At 42.2% G+C, this 25048-nt stretch overlaps 2 protein-coding genes and 1 long non-coding RNA gene across 6 annotated transcripts in view; 1 reads left to right on the top strand and 2 right to left on the bottom strand.

Moving 5' to 3' along the window:
• Nucleotides 1-260: 260 nt before the first annotated feature.
• sowahb (sosondowah ankyrin repeat domain family member B) lies at nt 261-10731 on the bottom strand. Its single transcript, XM_084934606.1, has 5 exons — nt 8400-10731; nt 6052-6288; nt 5439-5818; nt 5065-5252; nt 261-4852 (listed from the first exon to the last, which is right to left on the bottom strand). Exons 1-5 carry the CDS (start codon nt 10729-10731, stop codon nt 4396-4398), a joined length of 3594 nt encoding a protein of 1197 aa, XP_084790732.1. The 3' UTR covers nt 261-4395.
• On the top strand, nt 4423-24776 carry LOC146383390 (uncharacterized). 2 transcript variants are annotated; one of them, XR_014800753.1, is made up of 6 exons: nt 4423-4674; nt 4776-4825; nt 17009-17692; nt 17850-22217; nt 22383-22653; nt 22775-24776. It is a non-coding gene; the product is annotated as an uncharacterized LOC146383390 (long non-coding RNA). The 2 variants fall into 2 exon arrangements; XR_014800752.1 differs by lacking the exon at nt 4423-4674 and having other exon boundaries at nt 4753-4825.
• The window catches only part of shroom3 (shroom family member 3), a 65208-nt gene continuing 51329 nt past the window's right edge, over nt 11170-25048 (bottom strand). For all 3 annotated transcript variants that reach the window (XM_084934603.1, XM_084934604.1, XM_084934605.1), the window contains 8 exons: nt 22769-22854; nt 21911-22628; nt 21574-21802; nt 20572-20717; nt 17814-17913; nt 17462-17627; nt 17052-17173; nt 11170-15384 (listed from right to left, as the gene is read on the bottom strand). In XM_084934603.1, the coding sequence (XP_084790729.1) occupies nt 14998-15384; nt 17052-17173; nt 17462-17627; nt 17814-17913; nt 20572-20717; nt 21574-21802; nt 21911-22628; nt 22769-22854 (1954 nt within the window). In that variant the 3' untranslated portion in view covers nt 11170-14997. The remainder of the gene's footprint in view (nt 15385-17051; nt 17174-17461; nt 17628-17813; nt 17914-20571; nt 20718-21573; nt 21803-21910; nt 22629-22768; nt 22855-25048) is intronic.

The following is a 25048-nucleotide window of genomic DNA, read 5'->3' as shown; positions in this document are numbered from 1 at the left end:
CGTGTAGTATCAGCAGGACCTAGCTCATCAGGTTGCAAAGATAAAACCTGTGACATAAACTACAAAGGCGGTTTGAAAACAACATTCAGAACACGTGCAACAAGATATTAGGAACAAAAAGACCCAGAGGACTGTGTTCTTGATCCCTTAAAACTGTTAAGACTATTTCAGCTGATTATCCCAGAATAAAAGGGTTCAGCATATTTAAGAGATTTCCCCTCCTCACTCCCCCCGCCCAGCTTATATTCTGTCCCAGAATCAGAACTTTGTAAAATGCTGTGAGAGCAAAGGCTGCACGGATTAGTTTTTACACATGTATGCACACAGATAAAAGGGAAGCAGCTCAAACAGAGATCTCCCACACGTAAACCTGCAGCTTTGAAACAAGTCCAAACTAAAACGAGGGCCCTCCCCAGGTTTTCTTTTGTTTCTCGTGTGCTCTGTGCCTCTGGTGTCATTACAGGCCATTAACCTTTGTTCCCTGTATTGTCTCGAGCTCTCGGTTAGTCTCTGAGTTCTTGTAACCTCATCACATCAAAGGGCAGAACAGCGTCATGGTAGACGCACTGTTTCAGTCTCTCTGGCATCGGTGGACTTATTCTCCCTTTGTTTTGTTTCTGTTTTTTCCACCATCTTCCTCTTCCTGGACCTGGCTGCTGATGAGGGAGTGGAGAAAGCTGAAAACGATTACTTAAGTCACTGCTGCTAAAGGTGGTTCTACAAGCTGTTGAATCATGGGTTGTGCTTCATTTTTCACAGGTTAGGTTTACTGTAAGGATTTGGCACTTCTTTGAGGGTTAAACTTTGGGCCGAAAAGCTTGGGAATGCATTAATGTCAAAGAAGAAACATGCCTGTGAGTTTATAACCCCCACCCCACACACAAGAGTAGAGGCAGCAGCAGACTCTGTAGGGGAACCACGGCCAAGTTTTTGTCAAAATAAAAGTACCACTGATCCAAATGGTGTCAATCTTGGCACCAAACTTACTTGAGTCCCCACCAACACACCTGCTGAGTTTAAATTTGGATAAACAGGAATGACAGAGAAGGACAAATGGACCATGATTTCACAAATTTATAGTAAATAACTTTGGCAATAACATATCCCAGCTGGGTGTATTATGAGACACTGAAATGGAGTGGAATAATGCTACAGGTCAGACCGGTTATATAGGAAGGGACTTTCTGCTGCTGAGCTTGTTCAGACAAAAAACACACATACACTTACATACACACTTCTTTCTACTGAAATACCCACATTACATAATCTAAAAGTCATGTTTTGAATCCTCAAAGAGGATTTTTTTAAAAAAATTGCCTTTACAGCTACAAGAACAGCAGCACCCTGAATCCTGACTAATATTAATTTCCTTTAAGTCTGCATAATGTGACTGTTAAGCAGGTTTCAAGTCCCCATTACAGTCATACCCACCCAAACACAACAAAAACACAACAAATCAGGATCGAACATGCCCACAAGCATGAAGAACAGTCTTGAAACACAGAAACAGAAACCCTCACACCAATGTTTCACAAACACACTCCAGCATGCTATCTGACTTGCAGAATTTATATTTAATTGCAACATTTCAGACTAGACCTTCATCAGGCCTTTCAAATATAGATACAAAAAACATATCATATCCAACTGTGAAACATATTTAATATTCAGTGGCGTTAAAAATATAATGTGCATCTGTCAAAGTAAACAACAGACAAATTTACAAACAAAACAGTCAAATGTAATGTACCCTGGTGGTTGTGAAAGGATAATACTTGTGCTTTTACATGTTTTACACCGCCTCAACTTCAAATTTCTCCTCAGCATTTTACAAATTCTCCATCAGTTTTTTTTTTAATTTCTTGAGTAGTTTCTTGAGTTCCTCTGGAAGGTCTGCTAAGAAGCATTTAAAAAGGGTGTAGCACAAAGTGTTTATGAGAGAGATTGTGATACTTTGTTGTGGTGGTGCACATATAGCAAAATGTCAAAGATGTCCAGTACAAATTTTACATGTTTACTTGATGATTGTAAACTTTTTTTCCACATTTAACATTCACTCATTCATACAATCTGTTTTTTTTGTAACGTTACATATTCACGATAGCAATTGGGTAAAAGAATAATCAGTCCCACTTTGACAACTGATAAACTGAAAAGAAACAAAGTGGTGACATTGATTATAATTTGTCACAGTAATTAATATCACAAAAATCATTTTGTCCCCTATCCACCAGCTACAACTTCAGTTCAGCTGTGACAAAAGTATAAACAAATGCAGAAAAGTGTAAATTTAGATAAAAGTACAACTTTTCAAAGCTTTTCAGAGACTGTAGGAGAGAAAGTTAGCTAATGTTAACTGTTATTAACTACTTCAGGCTAATGAATATATGAGCAAGTATTAGCCATCTGAAGCTAATGGTCGCATCAAACCCTGGGGTCAGCCAAAATTAGCTCAACTAGTAGTAGTAGTCAGCTCAAGCAAATAGTTATATCAGGCTAGCAGCTGAAGTTAGCTGACAACAGCTACTATTAGCCACCTCAAGTTAATGTCATGCTAGACTAGTATCCAAAATTAACAGACATTGAATAGCAATAACAATTTCAAGGTAATGGTCATTACTAGGCTAGTAATCAAAATGACCTGATAATAGCTACTTTTAACCTTTTCAACCAAATATAATGCTAAGCTAACAGCCAAAGTTAGCTGACATTAAATAGCCTTAGCCACCTCAAGCCAGTGGTAATGTTAGATTAGCATTAGCAAGTGACATTAGTAATTGAAATTGACTACCAGTAGCTATGTCAAGCCAATGGTCACCAGTCACAAAATTGGCAACCACTGAAAACCAAACTGCAGATGTTGACAACAACATAACACGAAAACAACAGTCAAATTAAATGTTAATTAAATGTGTAGATTATTGGCACTCAGAAAATACAGACAAAGTTGTAAGCTAAAGGAAGAATTTGACATTTTGGTATATGTGCTTATTTTTTGTTAAACATTATTATGGGTTCATATCAATAACACAAATGCATACTCCCTAGGAGGCAGTTAATTTGTGCCAATCTAATTCACAAGTTGTTTTCCGAGTGACTTTAATTCTTGATTTGTCTATAATATCTTTATGAAGTCAAACTAAACACTGGTTAAAAGAAAGAGGGGGAGGGGGATCACTGAACAAACTGATGGATGGTGTGTAAACAGCAGGAGGAATGTAAAACAGACATGTGTACTCTAAATAAGTATCAGTAAATGAATCACGGCTGAAACTGGAACTGTCTCTCCTGTTAGCCTGCAGCTTGTAAACGTACACCTTGTATGTTCTCCTGTCACAACTGCAAGATAATAAAGTCATGCTGAAAACCAGTCAAGCGCTCGCAGATCGGATCACCGCTTAAACCATCGCATTCTTTAGATCATATTTCAGCTTCTTTGTGATACAATCTCTTGTTAGGCATTCAAAGTCTGCCATGGAAACTCATGATTCTCTTTATTTCAGTTGTTTGGCCTGAGCTCAAGGTTTTGGCCTTCAAAAAACTAATCTCTCTTTTGTTATAATAAGAAGTGGTGAAATATTATAAGACATATTTATCCAGTTGGAGAGGCTTCCAACAATCAACAGCAGAAAAGGACCTACAAATGAGGCTTTAAAAGCAAAGCTCACAGCTGCTGTTGAAAGAGCTGATTTATCTGTTTATAGAGTTTTATAGTTCAGAAAGGTCTTCACAGAGGAGAGAGGAGGCAGTCAAGTCCTACATACCCTGAAAATGTGCAGTTCTATATATCCACTGTGAAGAAATCCTGTTTATCCTGTTGCATATTTTCAGTTTCACTGAAAGAAAGGCCGATTATTGGTATGCCACTGCTCTTTCTGTAAAACAAGGTCATTCTTAAAAACGCGTGTTTAGGAACTACCAGCATTACCACCAGAGGGTGTGTTGAGTTTTTTTTCTCCACAAGAGGTTTAACCGCTCCCCAGGCAGGTATTGAGGTTTTTTTTCACATGATGTCATGCAGTCATTGTCATGTCATTGTGTCTATTTAATACTTGTTTCTGTGTTAAATAGCTAGATAATTAATAAGGTGGTAACAGTGACTGCTACTGTGAACACTGTAAAGTTATATTAAAGTGAATTATGCAGTGGCCTAATCAGCATGGCTTGTTCTTTTAATAGTTTCTGGCAGTTTTTGCTGGTTTCAGGAAAGGAAATATTTTTCACTACTGTATGAGAATCACTGCTGGTGCCCAAGCATATGACAAAGGAACAAGTGTGACAAACCGTTAGCTGCTTCTTAATCTCTGTCTTGGTAGTTTTTAAGACCCGCGGACCAGCTAGCTGTTCTGACTAGTCCATGTTGCAAGACTCTTGAAACAAGCTTAACCCTGAAGTTTAAGCTGAGGAGTTCACCTGATGTGCTTGAAATCGTATTAACGATTTGTGTTTAAGCAACGCAGCGAGTGAGGTTGCCCGTTTCACCTTCGTTCTACTCGCAATTGTCAGCGGGCTCTCTCTTGAAGCTGAAGAGGCATGGTGACGCAGGTGGCGGCTTTGCTTCTGCTGCTGCTCCCAGCTGGTGTTTGCCATCTCGACACCTTTCTTTCCTGACATAACGTCCTGCATCGGCGCTGCGAGCAAGTGGAACATTTCCAGCGGCGCGTCGAGGCTCAGGTACTGCCAAGGTCTCCTACCTGCCATGTCTCTCTGCTTCACATTAGCTTGGAACTTCTTGATTAGCAACCGAATGATGTTTTTGTGACCGTGCATGACAGCGATGTGGAGAGGCGTGTGACCGCTGTTAGACCTGGCGTTTACGTCGAAGGTAAGAGAGTGCTTTTCAATTCCATACCTGAAACCGAAAATGGATGATGGATGAGTGCCATTTATCATCTATAAATAATAAACACATTAAAGATTTTATAACGCTGCTGTCAACACAAGAGAGTCATGAGTGGGTCACTGGTCTACCTTCCACTATTAAACCTGAGCAGACAAAACTAGCACTAATCTGCACAAGTACTTCAGACGTTCCTAATTATAGGTCACAAGTTTGCTGCGTACCCTAGAGTGTTGAGGACTCGGTGGTCGCCGTGTTTGGCAATCCAGTGCAGTACAGTGAAGCCTGAGATGAAGTCTTTTTTGTTGAGGAGGGACGGTTCCTCTCTGAAGAGGGTGTAGATTTCCGGCCAGTTGCCCGCCGCCGCCTTAACCAGCCAGGTATGTTCCCTCGGCTCCAAAGGAACCAGCGACTGATGACAGGAGCACATATAATTTTAATTAATGAAGCCTCATCGTGTATTATATGATATATGTGGGGCAAAAGGAGAGTATAGGTTTTATAACCTATGCTGAAAGCATGTAACCTATGAACAGGTGAACAGTAATTAATACTTGTGATTATGTTAATCACAGTTGTTAGTTTTAATAAGTCTTACATGTCGACCGTGGTTGTCACGGTGGTTGGAGGAGGGCGAGGCTTCTGTAGACGGATTCATCTTTTCTCCTTTTGGCTCGTCCAGACTGGCGAGGCTGTGGCTTCGAGGCGGCGTGGAACAGGATGATAATGAGGAGCACGACAGATTGTGGCGGAGGCTGAGCGAGGAAGAAATCCGGTGGAGGCGGCTCCTCCGAGCCTCCTCGGTTCCTCTTCCTTCCCTTGCCTCCCCCTGAAGAATCTGGTCCAGGTCGGCTCCCATGCTGAGGGACATCCTTTGTTTGGTGCTCATCCAGTTGGAGGCCCCTGGGCGCTGCCGCAGGTAAGGTGAAGAGACGGAGTCATTGCTTGACGCTGCGTCTTCACGATCACAGAGATCACCTTTTAGACAGAGGGAAGCGTTCAGTGTGGTATAAATCATCGATTCCCACCCAGCGATAAAGGACACCAGGTGATGGTTATGGTGCAGGTGGGAAAGTAAAGGCAAGTTTGAAAAGATGTTCCTTAAAATTTTGTTCCAATAAAAACCAATTTGAACATGAAAGACAGGGCTGATAAAGGACAGAAACTGCTGTTTTAAATGCTTAGAAGTGAACTTAAACTTCGGGTCAGACCTGTGGAAAGATAAAACGGTGCCACTCGGCCCGGAGAGGATTGGTTCTCGTTGAGCTGGTCAGTGGAGCGACGAAGCGGTGACGAACGAGCTGAGGGCTCCTGCTCGTCATAGAGCTGACCGGTGGAGCGATGCCAAGGCACTGTTTTAGTGTCAGCACGACTCATCATGGAGTCCGACATACTCTCTTTGGTTCGTTTGACAGTTCCCTGGATTCTGGGCACGCCTACAGGCACACCTGTTTTCACGGAAATGTTACAGAGACAAGTCAACAGCTGGATTACCACTTTTGCTTACTGCACCTCGGGCAGAGGTGCATACACAGGAAACCCAAAATAAGGACGGCAGCTTATTTAAGTACATACTGTTCATTATGTGTCAGGCATGAGTTGGACTCTATTACTGAGATGAACTTTGACGTAGCTAAAATGTATGGAGGACCAAAACTGACAAAAATCTGTCATTCATAAATATAATAAATGTAATCATTTTCTTATCAATTTGCTAAAATGTACTATTAAAAACCCCATAAATGTGTCTCAGGCTATAATCACTTATTTTATGTTTTAAGTTTTAAATAAATAAAAGACTGTTGGATTAAATAAATAAAGCTTTAAAAAAAAATTAAGTATCACTTCTGACTATTAAGCTGATCATTTTTTAAAATTTCTTTTTAAATTTACTCTTCTCCTACCAATTGAACAGTATGGAGGACCACGACTGTCAGAATCTTAAATAACCTAAATGAATGACTAGCTCAGGAATCTTTACTTAATTAAAAAAAATAAAAAATCCTCTTGTGATTATGGTAAATGATATAGATCAAATATGATTTGTATAGTAACATTTTGTAACAAATAGAAGGACAATCTATCATTTTCACTTGTTTGTGTTAATATACTCTTCGGCCACTTTGTCAGGTACACTTGTTTAACTGCTTGTTAATGCAAACATCTAATCAGCCAATCAAGTACAGCATGTAACATGTTTAAGCATGTAGAAATGGTAAAGTCGAGCTGTTGAAGATGAAACTGAGGATCAGAATGAGAAACAAAGGTGACTTAAGTGACTTTGAACGAGTCCGGTCTGAGTATTTCAATAACTGCTGATCTAGTGGGAGTAAATATCCAGTGAGCGGCGGTTCTCTGGGTGAAAATGCCTCGTTGATACCAGAGGTGAGAGGAGAATGACCAGAGTGTTTCAAGCTGATAGGAGGGCAACAGTAAGTCAGATAACAGCATGTTACAACCCAAGTATGCAGTATGCAGACACGTCAAACCTTGAAGCAGCAGCAGAACCCGAGTCATTCCCATCAGCTAAGAAAAAAAGAAACTTCACACAGGCACACTAAAATAGGATGAAATTAGAGGGGGATATCTTCCTGGCACAGTAAGGGCTCCTTAGTACCAACTGATTTTCATTTAAACCCTACGCCCTACCTGAGCATTGCTTGCCCTTCCCTTTATGACCACAATGTTCTTATCTTCTGATGGATACTTCCAGCAGGATAATGGACCGTGTCACAAAGCTCATTTTCTAATATATAACTGTACTCAAATTGCCTCACTAATCACCAGACCAATCCAACAGAGAACCTTTGGGATGCGGTGAAATCAGAAATTCACATCATGGATGTGCAACTGACAGTTCTGCAGCAACTGTGTGATGTCATCATGCCAGTGTGAACTGAAATCTCTGAGGAAAGTTTGCAGCACCTTTTTCGATCTCAGCCATTAAAAATTCAAGCAGCTCTGAAGGGTCTGGCCCAGGTGTACCTAATAAAGTGGCCGTGAGTAATTTTACAATAATAATTTCTAAAATGTAACAAACAAAAGCAAATGTATTAGGTAATGAAATAAATTAAACATCAATAAATGAATAAATAAACAGATCTAGATGCTTGTTTACATACATATAAGTTTTTCACGTGTCACATAAGAGCTTGACTTTTTCATCCAGTGAAAAGTGAAATTTCATAATGTAATTAAATGCACCAAAATTAATATTAAAAATAAATAGAGGCAATAATCTATAAACTGTGACATAAGTTGATATTTCTTTATTTTATTTTGTATTGAACTTTCAGCTATATTGATTTTTAAACTGATTTAGTAGTCATTTATTTTGACATATTCATTTAATTTAATTTACTTTCTGCATTAGTTTCCACATTTCTGCCTGTGTATGACAGTGAGGAGGTTCTCCTGAGGACATTTATCGCTGACAAAGTCAGGGGGAGTCATTGAGACAGGGGAAAGAGTGATTTTGATGGGGACCATTTTCAGTGGTGGATTAATACTGACAAGCTTCTAACCAGCTAACATTAACAAAAAAGACCTGCTAGCGTACCTGCTCTGATCTGCAGATCCGAGGAGCTGCTGGTCCATCCCAATGCTCTGGTGGAGTTAGACGGCGGCCACTTGGTGCTGTGGAAGCCGCCAGCGGACGAGGGCGAGTAGATGCTGCTGTGGCTGGACGACATCAACGGTCCGTGGCTCTGATTGGTCTCTGGTTTGGGTTCCCTTGAGAGTGGTGAGTATTGGTGACCCTGCTGGATGTTGTGGTGGAGTGCCGTCTCCAAAGGCAGGCTGCGTCTGGTGGTCTCGCCCAGTTCCAGCCTAGGGCCTGCAGTTTCCCCCCTCAAACCTAGATAGTGAGGGCTGAGCTTTTCCCCTTCAGCGCCCTGGATGTAAATCTGTGGAACAGATGAAGGTGCAGGCGTGTCTATGATGCATGGCGATGAGGAAGACATGGCCCTCACTGTGTCACCGAGCGGCACATTCAGTGGCCACGCTCCTCCTCCTGAACCTCGCCTCATGGGGACCTCCTCTACGTCATCTTCATCATAACTCACAGCAGTTTTATAGCTCTGTCTGTGCTTCAAACGCCTTTGGGTGAGCTGTGGACGCACAGGAGGCTCCTGATGAAGACCACCTTCTGGAGGCTGGGGCCCCCTTCTGAGGGCCTCTGACCCCGGGCTGGTTTCTCTGTGAGGAGATGCAGGTGTGACACCAGGAAGTGGACCAAAACCTACTCTCAGCTCTCCCCCTTTAGATGCCTGATCCAGGGCAGGAGGTGTGGGCAGACTGGGTGTCTTCAGCTGTGGTTTCTGTGAGATGTGACTCACCGCTTGTGCTGTCACTGGTCGTATAGACTGGTCAGGTGTGCTGTTTACCTGCTGCTGTCTCAGGTCAAAGTTCACCCCCGTGTTGCTGTTGTTCGGAATGACCCTAGTTGGACTCCGAGGGGTGAGCATTTGCCCCTCAGTACCCTGAATGTAACTCCTCTGGCCTGAGGAAGGAGCAGGCGTGACCCTCCCCGGGGCACTGAGCGGAACGCTAGGGGGCCGCGCTCCTGCTGCTGTACCCTTCGTCACTATGACCTCCTCTTCATCATCTTGGCTAACAGCAGTTTTGTAGCTTGGCCTGTTTCTTGCTCGTCGGGGGGCACGCTGAGGGTGAACATCCCCCTCTGGCTGCCTCCTCCCTGTGAGGACCTCAGGGCCCGGGCTGGTTTCTCTATGAGGAGATGCAAGTGTGACACCAGGAAGTGGATCAAAACCCCCTCTCAGCTCTCCCCCTTTAGATGCCTGATCTGGGACAGGAGGTGTAGGCAGACTGGGTGTCTTTAGCTGTGGTTTCTGTCGGATGTGACTCACCGTCTGTGCTGACACTGGTCGCACAGACTGGTCAGGTGCGCTGTGTGCCTGCTGCTGTCTCAGGTCAAAGTTGCTGTTATTCGGAATGACCCTAGTTGGACTCCGAGGGGTGAGCATTTGCCCCTCAGTACCCTGACTGTAACTCTTCTGGCCTGAAGAAGGAGCAGGTGTGACCCTCCCCGGGGCATTGAGTGGAGCGCTCGGGGGCCGCGTTCCTCCTACTGAAATCTGCGTCACTGTGATCTCCTCCTCTTTCTCCTCTTCATCATCTTGGCTCACAGCAGTTTTATAGCTTGGCCTGTTTCTTGCCCGTCGGGGGGCACGCTGAGCATGAACACCCGCTTCTGGCTGCCTCTGCCCTGTGAGGACCTCTGACCCAGGGCTGGTTGCTCTGTGAGGAGCTGCAGGTGTGACACCAGGAGGTGGACCAAAACCCACTCTCTGCTGCCCCTGCCCCACTTTAGAAGCCTGAGCAGGAGGCGTGGGCAGACTGGGTGTCTTCAGCTGTGGTGTCTGTGGGCTGTGACTCACTACCTGTGCTGTCACTGGTTGTATAGACTGGTGTACCTGCTGCTGCCTCAGGTTTAAATTCTCCTGCACGCTGTTGGTGTTGGTCAGGACGAGGCCAGCCACAGGTAGGATTGTTTTCGTTGCAGTTTCTCCCGACGGGGCGGGTGCAGTCGCTTCTTTCTGCTGCGGTTTCTGTCGCGGCTTGTTAGGAGCGGCAGTTTCGGCGTTCTTCCCGACCGGGACGCACGGAGGGTCGGAGGAGCCCATTTCAGCCCCCTTACCTGGGACATATCCTCTGAACTTCTTCCTGAGGATCACATGAGACACTCCGTCCAGCTGTTTGACGGTGGCCACGGAGTTGACGAACTTCTTGAAGAGCTCTCGGTTTCGGTCCTGGTCCGCATTATCCCGAATGAAGTTTTTGAAGTGCAGAACCAGGTCGGAGTTTTTCACTGTGCCTCCGCGGCTCTGGAGGAACACCAGCACCGCGTCCTGAGTGAACTCCGAGGCCATTGCGCTCCGATTAGTGCGTTATGCGGCTCCTCTCTTTCTCTCCCGCCCTGTTAGTCCCAAAGGTCAGGAGCTGTTTCTGTCAGACCAGAATAAACTCCGCCCACCCCAGGTATTTAACCGCACTCTCACCTGCTGCATCCCCGCAGGTAACCCGGATGTGTGTTGCGGATCTAAATGAAGTGAAGATGCGAGCTCCTATTTCAGGAACCAAATGTGCAGTAAAGCCGTGATAATAATCATGTGTTTATAGCACTGCAGACAGGGAAGCGCTAAAACTTCAGCAGGTTTCTGTAAAAGGTCCGAGAGCTCGCCTGCTGCTGTTTTACATCATTTAAATATCCCGATTCTTTCTAACTTTATTTCCACTGCAGTGATGATATTCATCTATATGTGTGTGCGTGTGTGCAGGTCAACAGGATGAGAAGAAAGAGTCTGATAGTATTTACAAAATCATTTATTTAGCAAAAAAAAAAAGCTGTTACTTTTTATTTATTGTTCTTAAGTCTTTCAGAAAACAAACATTGAATTTCATTCAACAATAAACCAGAATCTTTTCGAGATATTCTTTAGTGCCTCTGAAAATAAACAGTAATCAACAGTACAACTGGGGTTATAGAGGAGGGCATACGGCAGTGTGTGTGTGTTGTACTGCTTGGAGAATATTTAAAAGGTGCTCTCAAAACTAAACACGTAGACGTGGAATAAAAGACAAAAACCCTCCACTGATCAGAAGCAAATAAATATCATATACTGCAGAAATGAAACCATTCGGAGTCTGTATGAAGGGAAGGGAAGCCAAATGGTGCCTGTTATACAGCAAGGTGAGAAAGGTTTATAAACCTGATCCTGCAATGAGTCACGGAGGATCTATGGAAGCCCAGATATGACAAAAATGTATCAAACAAAGAAAAAATGTAAGGATTAAAAATAAAAAGGTCACCATTTTGCACTTGTTTCCTTTTGTACTTTACTCATCTGAAAACACATTTTCTGTGTTTAAAAAAAAATTATTACCTAAATTTATTTAAGTAAGAAGTCAGTGGGGTCAACTGAAACAGAATTAAAGGGACACACCACCAATTTTAAGTCGGTTTTATCACCATAATGTTTTAAATCTGAACATCTCTGTTCAGGTACGTGTGTAAACACAGCTTGAGAAATAATCTCAGTGAGTAACCAAACTCATATTTCAAATTTTTCCTGGGACGCCTGGCTTCAAAGGCCAAAAAAGTTCAGGTCCTACATCCTGAAATTTTTAGATTAACAATTAAAAAAAAAAACAGCCACCAGTTGAATTTGTGTCACAGGGATGTTGGATTCGACACGGAGTAAGGCTACGGGTATTTTCGTGGTGTTTCTTTCTTCATCTTCTGCTAGAATCAGGGACTTCAATGGTATCAGGCACAGAGGGAGAAAGAGCTGAGGTTAAATGACATACTACGATGCCTCCTCCGCCTAAATGAGGTGTTTTATGTTATGTCCAACTGCGAGGAGGCCTGGTTCAGACCCGGGATGCACTGGAGAGATTAGATGTCTTGGCTAATAGAAGAGCTGGAGGAGGGGGCCAGGGAGAGGAGAGCTCAGACTGCTACTCCCACAGCCTGCACTCAGATAAGTGGCAGAAAACGAATGAATGGATGGATAAGAGAAGAAACTGATGCACAGGCAAATCTGGCATCTAAAGGTTTTACAGTGTGGGTCTTTCTTTTCTCTGAGAGAGCTGGACTGAAAGGAGTTTAAAAATATGTTTCTCAGTTTTCTATGAAACTGAAAGTCGTTTCTGAAAGAAGGATAATTAAAATAAAATGTCATGTTATATAGTGGGAAACATATTGTTAATTTAAAGGTTTCCTGGAACTGAAAATGTTTCTATAAATGATCCGAAAGTTAGAACATTACAACCTCTCAACTGTAAAGGTTTGCTTCTTCTCAGCATCACAAAGTTAAATATCTTTGGGTTATTTTTCCGATTATTCTTTTTTAAGTTGATATCTGTTGGAAATCAGTGGATTTTAAGGTGACTACTGTAGCTGGCAACATTTCTGACATAAAAACCCCCCTCCAAAGTCCAAAATTGAACCAAGATGAAATCTGGAAGAAATCTCAGCCTGTGAAAGTCTTTGGAATCGGAACTTTTCCTCGTGAAGCGTCAGACTTGATGAAAGGCATACGACAGTGTTTATGGGTCAGTGTAATTTCTGCTGCAAACAGCAGTGGGACTGCTACAAAGTGCTACAAGCTGCAGATGTGCAGACAGCAGTGGCAGTAGTTGTGTTACAGTTTAACATGACAGTGACGATTACAGCTCATCTTCAGGCTTTTTTTCCTTTCTGTCCAGTGAAACAGTGAAACAAGATCGTAGTCCCTCTGATTTTGGTGTTCATTAAGGTTAAGGTGACGTGAGAGTGAGGCAGGCTCTGTGGAAAGATGGAGAAGATGATGATCTTTTAAAGATGGTGGTGCTTTCTCTTTGGGAGATAACTACTCATGTGCACCAGCTATCAGATAGAAAGACCTCATGGAGGAAGGTCTGAATGTTTGAGGCTCCTGAAAGTATCACCAGTCAGTTAAAGGACAATTCCAGTGTAGTAATATTTAATTTACCTCCATATGATTTATTCTTGGGCTCTACTAGAGTAGCTTTGCATAATTCACAGTTTAAAATAATCTTTATTTGTCTTATACTGGGGCAACTCTGCTTGTAACAAGTGGATTTAGCTCTTTCTCATACAACAACTGCAGGTGGTGGAGTTTAAGTCCATCTAAACAAAGGATAACACCCTTTACAGAGAAGCAGCTGAATGAAATCAGAATAGAAAAGCAAGGAGATTGTCCACTAGTAACTATACCACGGATGGTATAGTCACTATACTAACCCTAACCTGAGTACACATAGTCTACAGGGTTTTTCATTGCTCTATTTTGTGCATTCTCCTCCTGCCCCGACCTGGAAATCAGTCTAACAGAACCATCTTGAAGAATGTCCCAGTTTCTAAAAAACATCTGGAGGTCAAAGCAGAGTGAGGATACACAAGTGTTTCCCCTCTGGAGGTGTTTTATGCCTGAAAGCTCCACACTGAAGCATTCATTCATAAATAGTCTCCAGCGTGTTATTTTCCTGTCCTTTCTATGTGTTTCTGCTTCAGTGTTCTTTATGTAATTGGCTATGACCTGTTTTCTGTAGCCACCGTGGTGTCACATGTTTTGAAGCTTTGATTTTTTTTGTGACTGAGCCCATAAACCCATCAGGAAAATGTTTACACAGGTCTCAGCAGTTTTAAGGCACTTGTGTGTTGACATTACTTTTTAAACCTGGAAGCTACGTCTGTCTTTTGTGTGTCTTTGTGTGTCTCGTTGTGGTTTTACTTCCACTTTTGAGATTGCCTGCCCTGCACTCATGAGTTTCACCTGTGTGTGACTGTTCCCACCTGTGCCTCAGGACTATATATACATTTGAGTGTGTATAAATAGTCCTGTTTGTCTCTTCATCTACCTCTCATTACTTGCACTTCCAGCACTCCTTTTTTTGTGGATTTTTTTTGATAAGCTAATGAAGGCTTGCTGTGTAAAATACATCAGTAGGAACTATATGCCACATTTCATGTGTAACAGAGAACGCTTTAAAGCAGCAGTGCCTCATTTTGTTCTTCCTCTTTCCTTGTGTCTCTTCCTCACTTTCTCTTTTCGGTTCTCTGGTGGAAGGAACTAAAATGCAAGAAGAAGAGGTGAGGAAGTACAAACTGAGAAATGGGTAAGAAGGATATGTGTGGGAAACACTGGGTATCCCGTCTTTATGACACCATACAGATCCCAGAGTAGAAAAACCTATGTGAAAGTGAAACTTTGGCCATGTTTAATCCATCACTGAAGCAGGATATATATAACAAGAACCCCCCCCCCCCCCCCAAAAAAAAAAAAAAAAAAGCAGAAGAGGTCTAAGTGTTTAAAAAAAAATGGAGAAAATCATCCACCTTGCTGGAATTGTCCTTTGAAGGATTTGATGATAAACCTTCCTGGTAATCCTCTGACCTTAAAATCACTCATTGGAGCAGAGTGTGGTTAGAAATATTGTCTAGTTGCTGGCGTTTAGGTGAACAGAGGCCTAATGTGCAGTCAGGCGTGAACAGAAAGAGGCACATTAAAGGCTTTTCTTCATGTGTGAAGTCTGCATAGTCAATTCAAAATGGGCGGAGCCTGTTTTGGGGCATCCTTCGTGTAAAGCTCCTTCACTTTTTATGGTGCTACCTGTCCTTCATGTTCATGATGTCACAGTGATGTCACAGTGGTAGATCTGACCACGTGGCTAGGGCTTATAATTGCAGCGGGTGGAAGCAGTGGTGGAAACAAAGAAGAGCAGGGCACGGGGCTTGCTGCGGGCCAGCCTTTGGCCTCTGCCAGCTCTGCTGGTAGGCTCTCAGCCAATCGCGTCAGCTGCTCCTCTCCCCGTCGTATGAGGTCGTCCAGGTGTCGCTGGCGGATCAGAAGGGAGGGCTTGGTGCTGACGAAGCGCCGGTAGTCTTGGAGTTGGGGTTCGCTGAGGTAACTGGACAGGATGGCGTGGACCACGCGCTGCCGCCGGTCCAGGTTCTCCTTCAGCTCTCGAGCGTCTTCGGTTTGGCGAAGGAGGAGAGAGCGCTTGTGATTAAGGGAGTCCTGAGGAAGAAGAAAACAAACACATGTATCAAACACATACATCTATATATCTTCTTTGTTTATATATTTCAAAATCACATGCCAATAATGCTCGTCCTCGCTCTCCTGTAGCTTGCATTTTTTCCTGTTTATTTGTTGCCTCTCCACAAGGAAGGGAGTTCTTTCTCCCTACAGTCCCTAAGTGCTTGCTCACAGTGGATCTCCTGATTATTGGGGTTTTCTTTCCAGTGTTGCAGTCTTTACCTTATCTTTACCAAATGCTTTGAGAGAACTGTTGTTATACAAATAAATTGTCTCCAATAACTGCTGTGTTTGTGTTACCTGGGGAAATGAACTTCATGCAATAAGACATTGTGACTTAATTCTTTAAATCACTACCATGTACTTTATAACAGTGGCACTGGGTAAACAAGTGGATAGTACTTCAGCTCCCCCTTGTGGCTACAGATGGGAAAACTTCTTTCTTTTACAAAGTGTTCTTAAACGTGTGACTGCAAAAAAAAAAAAAAAAGCTCATTAAAGTATTCATAAACAACCGATAAGCTGTATAAAATCAACTGTTTGATCTTCTTAAAAAAAACAACCATTGAACACAACTGACTGCTTTTATAACACATTTACCAGAATTGGTCTGAGTTTGAGGCCAGGGCAGCAGATAACCACGAGGTGAAAGTTAATATTTCATCTGTGAGTTGACTCAAAAGTTTAGACCTATTATGTCGTCGGGTGAGAGCAGATAAAGATACAGCAAACATTAACAGAGTCAAACATCGATTGTCTTCACTGATTCAAGCTCATTTTTTTCCTTGAAATAAACTCTCATATATCAAAATATTTGGGACTGAAATCTTTGTTGGGACTATTTTTAATATCTGAGATAATACAGACACGGCTTAAGTCATACAGCAGAACTGCACACTATTGAGATCAGGGTTATTAAACACAATTATTCACAGACCTTCCAAAAAAATGAAGAAACTTTTTTTTTTTAATATAATTTGGACCGTCTTCCTTTGACTCTATTGAATTTGAAAGCATGCAGGTAAAGGGAAACAAATAATAAGGAAAACAGCAGGGAGGCAGATAGTGTGGTGCAAAAGTTAAAGTCCCTTTCCCTGTCAGTTTTGGTCCTCTATAGGACCAAAACTGACAATATCAGGATTCTGACAAATATTTATATGTATTTAAAATAGTCAAAAATGTAAATAAATATAGAAATTAATTCATAAAATCTGGCAGAAATTTACAATCTTGTTTCAGTTTAGCTTTGTGTTACTTTTCCCATTTGCTTACTTAATTTTCTGTTTTATTTTAGTCACTTCACCTCTTCTGGAATTTATCCATATTTATTTCCCCAAATCTAATTCTCTATTATTCTTTTCACACATGCCTACATATACTTCTAATAAATCACATAACTCAGTCTCAGATGGTTTGACCCCCAAGAACCTTGATCTGGATATCAGGCACTTAAGTATAAAGACACTTCAGACACTGAAGTGTCAATGTGCCAAAGACATTAAAGGTGTATGGAGGAAAACTGTCACCGTATGAAGGGCAAAACTAAACCTAAAACAAATTTAATTTAGTTACTGTCCCATTTGTTTTACTGCCTGAATCACAGAACTGCAGGTGTGATGCAGGCAGGTGGACTCTGCATGTCTCACCCTCTCTTCAGCCGCTTCTTCTGGCGACAGCTCGTCTCTCTGCAGAGCGAGCAGAGATCTGTCAATCCTCGACAGCCGGCTGCACAGAGACAGCAGCAAGTTCACGATCCTCTCCAGATCACCTGCAAACAACAAACAGGTCAAAGACATTTTTCTTACCTTTTAGAAAGAACCTATTTCCTTGTCTGCAGCTCATATTACCTGCGGTGTTCCACAAGGCTCGATTTTAGGTCCTATTATATTTTTTTTATATTTGTTTATTTATTCTCCAAGGTCATTAAGCCTCTTTCCACTAAAGATAGAAATACTTACGTCTGAACCTTGGGGTCCCTTAAAGCCTATCTGTTATGGATGTGTAATGAAAATGACATATTTCTGCTTTTTGTCACAGCGTCACTCTGATGTCATACCGATGAACACGCTGTACTTGTCCTTCTCGTTGGTTTTGAGGTGGTCCTGCACCATTGTGTCGATGCTATCCCCCAGCGCCTTGTGATGCTTCTGCTCCTCACACAGCGCCTCTTTCTCCCGCTTCAGAGCCACCACGCTGCTCCTAAGAGCTTCACACAGCTCCACCTGGTGGACAGCAGGAGAAATGTGAAAACAGTTGGCAGTTTTACCTTCTGCTGCTGGGATTTTAGGCAAATATTTAAAAATAAGACTCATTTACAGATTTATCGATTTGTGCACCTACATTATATCTTAACACTGTTAATTATTCACATTTTAACGAGAAATTATTATTTTTATTTTATATTTTACCTTCCTGGTGTTGAGATCCTTCTCTTCTTCATCCAGATTGGTCTCCTTCTTTTGATCTGCTGCCGTGCTCTGAGCAGGATCGCAGATGCCAGCCTGGGTCCTACAAAGAAGACAATACTATTTAAAAACAGATATTTTTGATGTGACAGCCCTGTATTTTATCCATTTTAAAGCATTTGAAAGAACAGAAACACTTTTTCAAGGTCGATTTAAAAACCAGGCTGATGAAGTGGAGGCTCACATTAAAGAAAAAGCTATTTTACTGACCAGATACAGTCTGTTATGCCAGCAACACAGTACCACTAGGTGTCAGTGTTGCTGCAGGAATAAGCCTGAAGGGCTGATTAGATGGAAAATGTAAAAAAGTTGTTTTATTCCTACTTGTGGCCTTTCCATTAAAACAATATAATCAGATAAAATATGAAGAGCTCTTTTGGATCAGAGAGATGCAAGAGTTTATAAAACAGGCAAAAGAAGCCCCACCTTCATCAGCTCTAGCAGTTCATCCTCTGGGTGAACTCATTAGTAATAATAATCCAGTATTAAGACACATTTTAGGTACATTTTTTGCACTGTGTCAAAGTGTATTTTCATATTGCAGATTTCTGAACTTTCTAAATGTAAATAGCGATGAACACACTCTTTGTTTCACAGAGTTTAAAAAGTAACATGCATTAGCTTCATTTTTCTACCTGTATGACCATCCTGGTTATTAAATAACATTAAAAGGCACATGCAGTCCCTCAGTTTGGTAAAACTGCACCAATATGGAAATGCCAGATTCCAGACAGCAGGAATGAAGAAGTTCCTTTTCCTCTGATGAAATCAGGCTAGGGAGGGGCAGCCCTGCCCCAAGTGGTTGGGGGTAAGTGGGTGACTATCGATTTGTAAGTCATAGCACACCACTATACAACTCATTTTGAGTTTTTTTGGGCGTCCTTTCAAGTCCACTAAAAGTAGTAAAACAGCTGCTTGGTTTTCTTAGTTGTGAAATCCCTTTTAAACCTTGCACTTAGCTCACTGTCCTTTTTAAAAATATATCTTTTTAGCCCCTATACATACCATCCCATTCAGGTAATGATGTTTAAGAAATTCTCATGTAGGTTGACAATGCTGTCCAAACTGTGCTGCTGTTAATCAGGTTTGTCTGGTCTCACCTGCCTGACTTTGACACTCAGTCAGCAAAGGAAGCTGATTTTGAACCCGCAGGTTACCTCATCCACTCGAGCAGGGTTAAAGACCTCGAGAAATCGAAATAAATTCGATGCCGGGTTCACTCATGACCCCTAAGAGTACTTCACAAGGAGTGTGGCAGCAGAGAAAATCAAAGAGGGTCAAAAGCACAACCTCTACAATGACGGCTGTTTGTCTTCTCATTCTTTCTGTGAACAACGCGTTCGCCAGCAAACCAAAACACACTCGAGATGTCACTGACATCACAGGCTGTGACTTGCAGGGACAACTGAGGCTCCCAATGTTCCTCCTTTGCTTTGACAGCAGCAGATAAGAGGAAGGAGGCTGTCAGCATACACAGCAAGGGTGATAAATGCTGGTTTACAGGAAGTCCATTACCCCCAAAAATGTTCGTGTCATGCTTCAGTCCCATAAAAGTCACTCTGTGCAATTTTGCTCTTGAGGCTAAATAAACAGAGTCATTGTGGAGGCCTTTAGTTTTGCCTTACATAAAGCACTTTAAACAGCATCACCAGACTGTTTAGTGCACTCCAGTCTTGTAATTATCCAACTGTTTGGAACCAACTATCTTTGATTGTAAGCCTTTGTTTGTTCTGTGTAAGTGGATGTATCAGAGGAATCAGAGTGGGAATGATTCTGAGTGAATCTGACATGTTCATCTGCCGACACAATAAACAAACTAGAAAGGTTACACCAGCGCGCTGTACTATGAAGCAAGTTCTACATACCCATTTTCATAACTGGCTTAACATACACCGATATTGGGCTAAGTGGTCACATGAAGTTGGTTATCAACTTTATATGCCAACCCAGTCTTTCTTAATCTAGCTAGGAGCCCATTCACGTGAATAGATGATTTGACAGCATGTGACCAATCAAAGACATGGTTATTAAAGACATTATAAAAACTCAAAGCACTTAGAGTGTGCTGTCATTATGCAGATGTGCACAGATCCTGAAGTAGAAAGCCTGAGTAAATAAAATAAATAAAGAGAACAAGCAACATTGTGAGATCCATTATGAATCACATTTTTAGGTTTTGTCAAACCAGCTAATGCAACAAAAGCTTACATATGTGGGACCCTCTCAATATTCAGAAATAAGAAATCCATTGTTGGTTTATGATAAAACTCAGTTGAATGACCTCAAGGACGAGTCTTGAGTCATGTTAGCTGAGAAGTGTGACCTTTGTATCAAAGAGGGAGGCAGCTGTCGTGTCTGGAAAGTGCCTTAAACCTGCATTCTTTTAGATGACCAGCAGGGGGCAGCTACTCTGCCTGTCAGATTATATAGACATCTCTTAGAAATTGAGCCTCCTTCTCCTTTGATCTATGACCTCAGTAAACACTTTCCTGATGGGTTTATGGCCTTGATAGGTAGTTTCAAGTCTAATTTAATAGAGTTTGGTTTTCTTTTTGTACACTTGGGTCCAATTTAGAGTCAAATAGATGATAAAGCAGGCTTTGCTTTAGGGCGCGACCGCCCTCAACCCTGATTTTGTACAAACTCACTCCCCAAAAGAACAAATTAGAAAATGCAGCCAGAAATAAAAGGGTTTGCTTACCTGTCATCCTCTTGGCTGCTGCCTCTGTGGGTCCATTGTGATTTCCCAATCAGTTTGCTGTTTGGAAAGATCTCCTCCAATAGCTCTATAGTGGATTTACCTCCCCACGTGTCCAAGAGGGGCGCTAGAGAGGGGTCCTGCAACACCTGGAAAAAAGAAAAGAATAAAAACTAAGCACAAAAAGAAAGGTAGTCAAAATTAAACAATTTCTTGTAGTTCAAAATCAGTCATAGCATTGCACTGGAAAAGAGGGGAAAGGAGTTGTAGTTGAAGACCATAAACAGTGCAGTGAACTCCAGACCCAGGAATAAATACTGGCTGTACCTTTTTACACTGAAGAGAAACATTTTCTGACAAAGACAAATTTAGATGTATTGTTGAATTTTTGCACTTGTATTTCTTATATAAAAAATCTCAGAGATTAAAAGTGTAGTTAAATTTCTTTACACTGACAAAACGGGGAGTTAAACTGCTCTGGCCCACTTAAGATCAAAGTGCACTCTATGTGGGCCATAATGTGAAATGAGTTGGACATCCCCGCTCTAACCCTTTAGAGAAAAGTGAAGAGGACTTGTGTGTGTGTTGGTTAGAAAGATTATTTTCTTTGTCTTGTGATTGTCATTGTAGAACAATTTAAAAACAGAGTCATATTCCGCTTGCCTAGGGTTAGGTTTGAGGTTGTCACTGATGCTATTAAGTTATGCAACTTTTTACATTTGTAAAACACTTTTTATCAGGTAAAGCTACCACATCACAAGCCTGCCAAAACTATTCCATGTCATTTGGGAGGCTAGGTTGGTATCTTTGAAGAAAAGTCAAACAGTTCCTAGTAAATGTCCAATTGTATATTTACTTGAAATCTCATCCCTATTAAAAAATGGGAACTCTTGAAGTAGATTTCCCCTGTTCTCTGTCTGCTAAGCCCCAAAATATTTGATGATTCCTCCACACACAAAGTCCCGAGACTCTCCAGCAAGATACAAATTGACTTCAGACACTCACCAACTGCTGAGCCAGAGCCTCCACTCTCAGCTCTTCAGATGTCTTCTCCCTTTTGGGCAGCGGCTGGTACTCAAGGCTTAGGTTGTCCTCTGTGGTGGCAGATGTGGTGGTTGGAGTGATGGTGGAGGGTTGCATTGAAGGAAGTTGACTGGGCACAGAAGAAGAGCTGACTGGTAAAAACTGGGGGGAAGACTTTCTTGTGGAAATGGTGGAGAACTCCGAGGTGGAACTTAAGTTGGAGAAATGGGAAAATTAACGGAAGAAGAAAATAATTTTTAAAAATCAAAACAACAGTAATGACATTTCAAATAAAACACACAGATATTGTAAAACAAACCTTCCCACTGTCTCCTCCTTAGTCTCCAGCTCCAGCTCCACAGGAGGAGGTGGAGGAGGGAAATCCTCAGTGATGTTTGTCTCCCTGATTGGAAGAGAAAAAGGTGGAGAAGGGGGTGGTGCAGGATTTTGGAGGAAGACCTCATCATAGTCCTCCAGTGGTGTGCCTGTGGAAGTTTCGGGAGGTTGCTGTTGGCTGACGGAGCCAAAGAGGCTGGTCTCTGAGATTCGCAGTGAGGACAGGTGGACAGTCGGATGGGAGAACGGCAGAGGAGAGGATGTGCTGCTTCCGCTACCCTTCCTTTTAGGTGAGGTTGGTGTCACTGGGGAAACTGGTTTTACATTTTCTTCAGAAAGTCTGCCTCTCATCTCTAAACTGGAGGCTCTGCTTCTGTAAGTGTGCTTTGCGGTGTCCTGTAACAGGGTGGCGTCACTCAAACTGTGTCTACTCTGTTTTTCATGTTCAACACCAGAAATGTTACTTTCTTCACCACTGCCTACGCTCACTTGCTGGATGCCAGGGAAAGTGATGCCGGCCAGATTGGCCTGGCTCAACCTCTCGCTTGATTGCCACTCATCGCTGCCTCTTTCCTGAGTCCTGGGTGGTGACAACGGGTAGGGCAGGCCAACAGAGGCTGCCAAGGTGGAGGTGCTTTGGGCACGCTGGCGCTCGCTGTTCCTCTGCCGTTCCTTACGAATGACCGGTGTTTGGGAGAAGCCTGGGATTTAAAAACAAGGAGGCTAGTGAGTTAAATTCAGTGAATCCTGGAGTGTGTCATAATTGAATAATAATTAAAAAGGCTGCAAATTTCACACTTTTTAATGTTTGGTTTTTGTTTTTTTTTTAAATTTCACTCACCTTTAGAGGGTCCTATGGGCTGGGAGGTGTTCATGCTGTTTTGGGATGGAGAGATGAAGTCTTCTGGTACATGGACGTTTGCAGGTCTTAAAGGAAGACATGAAGAAAAGAATAAAGAAAGTGAGGAAAACAGTGGTACTGAAAATATATCTACAACTAAGCACATTTTGTTGGTTTAAAATTTGGACAGCAATGGGATATCTTATTATCTGACAATAAGTGGCTCCTGGTTAGCGTTCAGCTCTAGCAGGTCAACTGACCGTCATTGATTCTGTTCATTATAGAAAGAATTTCTAGGTATAGCCCGGAGCTTCCGGTTCAGTGGCCTCAGGATAATATATTTGCTTTTCGTGTATATACTGGAACCTGCGGACGTTGAGCGCGGATACAGAAGGCAGAAATGAGTTTCATCTGAAAGGGTGTTTCGGACCACTGTTAGATAGGAAGAGAAGCGCAGTCATTTGGGAGGGATTCCAACTAAAGATTCTTCTACTTCACATCAAAAGGAATTGGTGATGTGGTTCAGCATCTCACTACAATGCTTTCTTGACTCCTCCTACATGGGATGGAGGACCCTAAAGAAGAGCGAGGCAAACGTGAGAGACTATGTTTCTTGCCTGGGTGGGGAATGCCTTGGTGTTGAACTGGAGGAGGTGGGTCAGGAGAGGGAGGTCTAAGTAACTCTGACTTCTGCCTCTGCGACCCAGACACAGGTAAGTGGTAGAAAAGCATTGCACGGATGGGTGTCTCATGATTTAATTATTATTTTATCATTTTATGTCATTCCTATTCCCCAGAGAGTAAACCATAGATTATTATGAAAACTGGATGCCAAACTCACTGATGTTGGATTCACGGAATTTGCATTAGTGGGTTTTTTAATTTGACAAAACTTCTTGCAGACATAAAGTAATCGACTTTAATTAAAGTTCCAGGTCGACTGAAGACCATTAGAGAAAATTCTTCTCGGTCTGCAGTGGTTTATAGCTGCAACATTGTTTCTGGCAGCTGGTCAGAGTGTTGACTTGTGTGTGTTTCATATTTTCTTAAAGCATGTATGTGGGTATGTGATCAGGATGCCTCTTGGGCGTCTTCAATTGGAGGTTTTCCAGGCACTTTTAACTGGTAGGAGAGTCCTGGCTTAGACTGAGAACATGCTGGAGAGACTATAGATCACACTGGCCTAAAAACGCCTCGAGTTGACCTGAAATAACTCGCTTAGCTGGCTGGAACTGTGACCCCGGATAAGCACAAGACAAATGGATGGAAACTAGTACTGCTGCTTTGGGAGATGTTACTGGCTGTCAATCCATAAAGTAATATAAAATATATGCAAAGTGTTGTTTTCAGGTTTAAATAAAGTGCTATTGACCTTTAGTTGTTCCTAACATCCAGTGTCCTAACTGTGATCTAAACTACTTTTGATCTTATCAGCTGTTTGTGCTCAGTTATCTGGATTTCTGCCCTCGTGTTCCTGGTTATATCCAGACACCAGACTGATCTGTGTAAACACACACTCAGAATTCCTCAGATTGACTTTTCACCTTCACATTTTAAGGGCAAACATATTTAAATGTCTGTAACTAATAAATCCCTGCAGACAAGAGTTGGTATTCTGTTTATTTTTCCCTCTCAGTGCCAGGGAGTTTTTCCTGCTTCTTAAAAACTCCTCATTCCTCCCTTATTTAACTCCTTCTTCTCTTTCTTACTCCATCCTGAACTCCGAGAAAGCCAATCTTCTGCCTCATTTTGTAACTTTCTCCTCCTAAATGTGTCCTTCTCTCCGTGATGCCAACAGCTGGGCACAAGATGGTTTTAAAATAGCAAAGAGCCTAAAGCAAGCACAGTCTGAGAGTCAACAGCCTTTTATGGAAGAGAGCTAAAATACCGCATTCAGCAATGAACCTGAATTCCCACGATCCCTCAGTCCTTAGTCACATTTTAAACCTTATCTACTAAACTGAACGAATCGCCAGAGAAAAGGCTCTGCAGAGAGACGTTCAGGATCTTAACTTTTGTTGATTATGCATCGATGAAGACTGATTAAACTTTCAGACACTTCAAATAGCAGAATTCTTGTCCACCACGCTTCCAGTACCCTCAGGCAGGTATCTGATCTGTCCCATTGAGCCCAAACATCAAGCAAGTCTCATAGCAAACCATCTTTAATCACAAGAAGATCATGACAGATGAAATCCATGCACAGGTGCAACAGAGACACCTGCGCACCACACTTTTGTTCTACTTCTACTCTAATTTTACTCATTTACAAGCAAAGTT

This window comes from Perissodus microlepis, chromosome 7 (genome assembly GCF_051167445.1).
Source record: "Perissodus microlepis isolate ML-2025 ecotype Zambia chromosome 7, ASM5116744v1, whole genome shotgun sequence".
In the NCBI taxonomy this organism is placed as follows: domain Eukaryota; kingdom Metazoa; phylum Chordata; class Actinopteri; order Cichliformes; family Cichlidae; genus Perissodus; species Perissodus microlepis.
This window is presented reverse-complemented; position numbering and strand designations above follow the sequence as displayed.